The following is a 3,531-nucleotide window of genomic DNA, read 5'->3' on the forward strand; positions in this document are numbered from 1 at the left end:
CTTGGGGGTCCTGCAGATGTGTTGGGAGCCCCCACAGAGTGCAGAGGGCAGATCACAGAAGGCACCCAGCTGGGCTCCAGGCCTAGCTCCATAATAGCCTCCTGAGTCCCTCCCTGGACCAGGTGCCTTTGGCACCCTCCAAGCTGATTTTCCTCGCCACTGCGCCTCTGACAGGTTCTGTGTGCCTCTGAGCTAGACCGTGCAGGCTGGTCAGGGAGGGTTTTCCTTGCCTGGATTGAAGGGACACCACATCAGCCCCGGGTGAGGAAGCCTGGACATTCTTCCCTCCTGTCCCCAGAGACGTCGCAGGCCTGACAGAGCGGCCCCTTTCCCTCTCCTGGCCTGGTCCTCAACGGCTCCCGCAGACACTAGGGTCCAGGCACCCAGGGCATCGGAACCCGGAGCCCCCGCCCCTCCCAGCCACGTGATGAGCTCGTTTGGAGGCAGCTCTGCGCTTTGAGCATGTGGCCAGGGACTGGCCATCCCCGGGGCTGCCGGTCAAGACTGGCGTGTCCTGGGAACGCTGCCCTGAGAGCCCAGCTCAGGAGGCAGGAGGAGACCCAAGAAGGGCACAGAAAGCAGGAGAGAGCGGGCGGCTGGGGCTGGCAGGCTGGCAGGGAAGGCAGCAGGGAGCCCCCCTTCTCTCTGCTCGCCCACGGTGGCTTCTTGAGCGCCAGGTTACCCTTTTTGGTAGGAGGGAGCAGGCAGGTGTGTAATCCTTAGCAGAGAGGCTACTTGATGAGGAGGGAAGAGAATGCTTCTCCGATTTCCTTTCACCTTTGACCTGTGGCCAGGTTGACAATGGCTGCCCCTGCTTTGTCTTTTTGGCCTTCCCTGGAAACTCCCAGGAGGCCCTAAGATCGTGAGTGTGAATCTTGATTCTTTAGGGCAGCAGGGGAGGGGACTGGCTAAATATAACCCGGCCTGCCTGTGGGCTAAGTAGGTTAGAGCCCAAGACAGGCCCATGGAGACAGTACTGGCCCCTTCAAAATCCAGCCCCCAGCATCTCACTAGGAACCGGAGAAGATCTGCACACACCAGCGCATCCCTCTGCCCCTCTCTCCACTCGTAGATTGTGACCTATTCCTAGAGCTTCAGACAAACAAGAACACTGGAAAGAACTAATGTAGTCTCTGACAAGGTGGTTCTCTGGTCCCTGGACAGGAACTGGACTTGAATGCTCACAGCGAGGAGCCTGGCTTTGGCTGGCCAGCTGTTGGAGTGATGCTGGGCTGAGGAAAGGGGCAGGCAGTATGGAGTTAAGACAGGCCCTTACCCCTGGGGAGCTTTCAGGCTGGTTGGAATTTCAGGAGAAGATCACCAAGACCAGGCAGAGCCTGAGGTGTGCAGTGAGTGCCCCAGACGGGCAGGTCACTGCTCTGCCCCGGGCTTCAGTCTTCCAGCTGTGAAATGGGGTTGATCGCTGTCCTCCTTACCTCACAAGGCTCCAGGGGAGAAAAATAAGATCAGGGCTGAGAACAGGCCTTGGCAAGTATAACGAAGTACAAAGTCTGGGGACTGCCTGTCACAACCTGCTCCTCTCTCCACAGGGCCACCCATTCATCGTGCAGTTCAACGATGGAAACGCCGCCGTGGTGTCCATGTGGGTGTGCAGGGTGCTAGAGGAGAGACGGAGCCAGCAGGGGGCCTCCTGAGGCCTCAGTGGGGCGCCGAAAGCCCAGGACTGGTCACCGAGGGGAAACCCCACCTGTCGCACCCTTTCCGTTTGCCATCTACACCAGAAGAGCTTCGCCGGGCCCAGGCTCACCTTCAGCTCCGCCGGTAGATGGCCTTGCCCAGGGCGCCATCCGGGATAGCCAGCCCTGGCCAGGTCAGGCCTTCTCCCCCTCCTGTCTGGAGGCATTGAAGGGGGGAAGGTAAAGGGGCAGAGCATCAACAAATGGAGGCTCCTATGAACCCACCCCTCTTCCTTTTTCCTAACATTTGTATTTGTAAAGGGTCAGGCGCCATCAGCATCCCTGATGGAAATAAAAGTATTACGGCTTTGTGAATGTCTCCCCATGAGGGATGTACTGTACAGGGTGCCTGTTACCCACCCAGGCTTGGGGGAGGGGCGGGGGCTCCCACTTCAGCAGGCGGGTGAGGCAGTGCCAACCCCCTGGGCCTCGAGCTGCCCTTCCCCAGGCACCTGTAAGCACCTGCGTGCCTCCTGGAGTTCTGGGGTGAGGCCCACAGCCCAGCCCACTGACAGACCCAAAATTGGGACGTGGAGGTGCCCGAGCCAAGCCCCTTAGCAAGGAGTAGCTGAGCCAGCACTGGCGCTCAGATCTCAAACCCCATCATGTGCTCCTTGCTGGACTGGGGCTTATCCCACGCGAAGGCTGGGCTGTCCCGACGGCAACAGCAGCTCCAACACAGCGATTTGACCCTGGGCAGTGAGCGAGGAGGGAGCAGGGGCCCAAGAGTTGGGAAAAGGCCAGGGCGGTTCTGAGAGGCCCTTCTTCCACCCCCACTCCCCACCACCAGCTCCTCCTTATAGCAAGCTGCCCCCACTGCCCTTGACCCCACACCCAGCCAGTCTCATTCACATCAGGCTAGTCACAGTCACCCTCTCAGGTAATCTTCTCAACCATCCGCCAGGTAAGTATGGTTGCCTCCAGTTTACAGGTGAGGAACTGTGGCTCAGTGAGGCTCGGGTTTCCACTTGGAGGTCTAAGTGGCATCCGAACACATCCAGAAACTCCTGATGTCACCACATCCAGAACCCCCTCCACCACTCTCCCATCTCCACCTTCCCAGGGCCCAAGCTACATACTGGGACTTGGCCGTGACGCCTTTTTCTTTCACACACACCCCCATCTAGCCCACCTGGAAGTCCCGTTGTCTTTACCTTCCAAATGTATTGATTCCACCACTTCCCATCCTTGTCCAAGGCTCCATGTTCTGGACCACTGCAACAGCCTTCTACCAGGCCCTGCTCCCACCCTGCCCCTGACAGTCTGTTCTCCACATGGCTGCTTGAGGGAGCCAGTTAAAACAAGGCAGATCATGGTCCTGCCCTCCTCAGAACCTTCAGGGTCTCCCAGCTCACTCAGAGGACAAGCCAAAGACCCAACAATGGCCTGTGTAACCCTACAGTCTACCCCCATTATCACTGACCTCAACTCCCATCAACCCCAACTCACTCTGCCCTAGCCACCGGGCCTCCGCGCTGACCCTTGAACATCCAGGCACGCCCATGTCACACCATGGCAGAGAGCCAGCCAACCCCAGAAGGTTCACACTCCCTTCATAGTGTAGCACCTGGAAAGCCACTGCCCAACCCTGGGTGATCGAGGCCGGGACAACATCTCCCAGCTCCCCTCGCATTTAACAGGGGCCATGTGACGAGTGCTTGTCAATGGAATAAGAGCAGATGGCATGTTGCTTCCTGGCCAAGAAGCTTAAGATGCAGATGCGCCTCCTCCACCACCCCTTTCTCCATCCTCCTGCTAAATGAAAAAATGCCTGCAGCAGGAGGTGGGGGAGGGCTGAGCCACAAATGGGAGGAGCCTAAATCCTTGAATCACA

General features: G+C 58.5%; 1 protein-coding gene across 3 annotated transcripts in view; it reads left to right on the forward strand.

The window, feature by feature from the left end:
- Positions 1-2,009, forward strand: part of MAP2K5 (mitogen-activated protein kinase kinase 5) — a 249,102-nt gene extending 247,093 nt beyond the window's left edge. For all 3 annotated transcript variants that reach the window (XM_019647307.1, XM_019647306.1, XM_019647305.1), the window contains one exon: positions 1,551-2,009. In XM_019647307.1, the coding sequence (XP_019502852.1) occupies positions 1,551-1,655 (105 nt within the window). In that variant the 3' untranslated portion in view covers positions 1,656-2,009. The remainder of the gene's footprint in view (positions 1-1,550) is intronic.
- The last annotated feature ends 1,522 nt before the right edge of the window (positions 2,010-3,531 follow it).

This window comes from Hipposideros armiger, unplaced genomic scaffold (genome assembly GCF_001890085.2).
Source record: "Hipposideros armiger isolate ML-2016 unplaced genomic scaffold, ASM189008v1 scaffold_110, whole genome shotgun sequence".
Classification (NCBI taxonomy): Eukaryota; Metazoa; Chordata; class Mammalia; order Chiroptera; family Hipposideridae; genus Hipposideros; species Hipposideros armiger.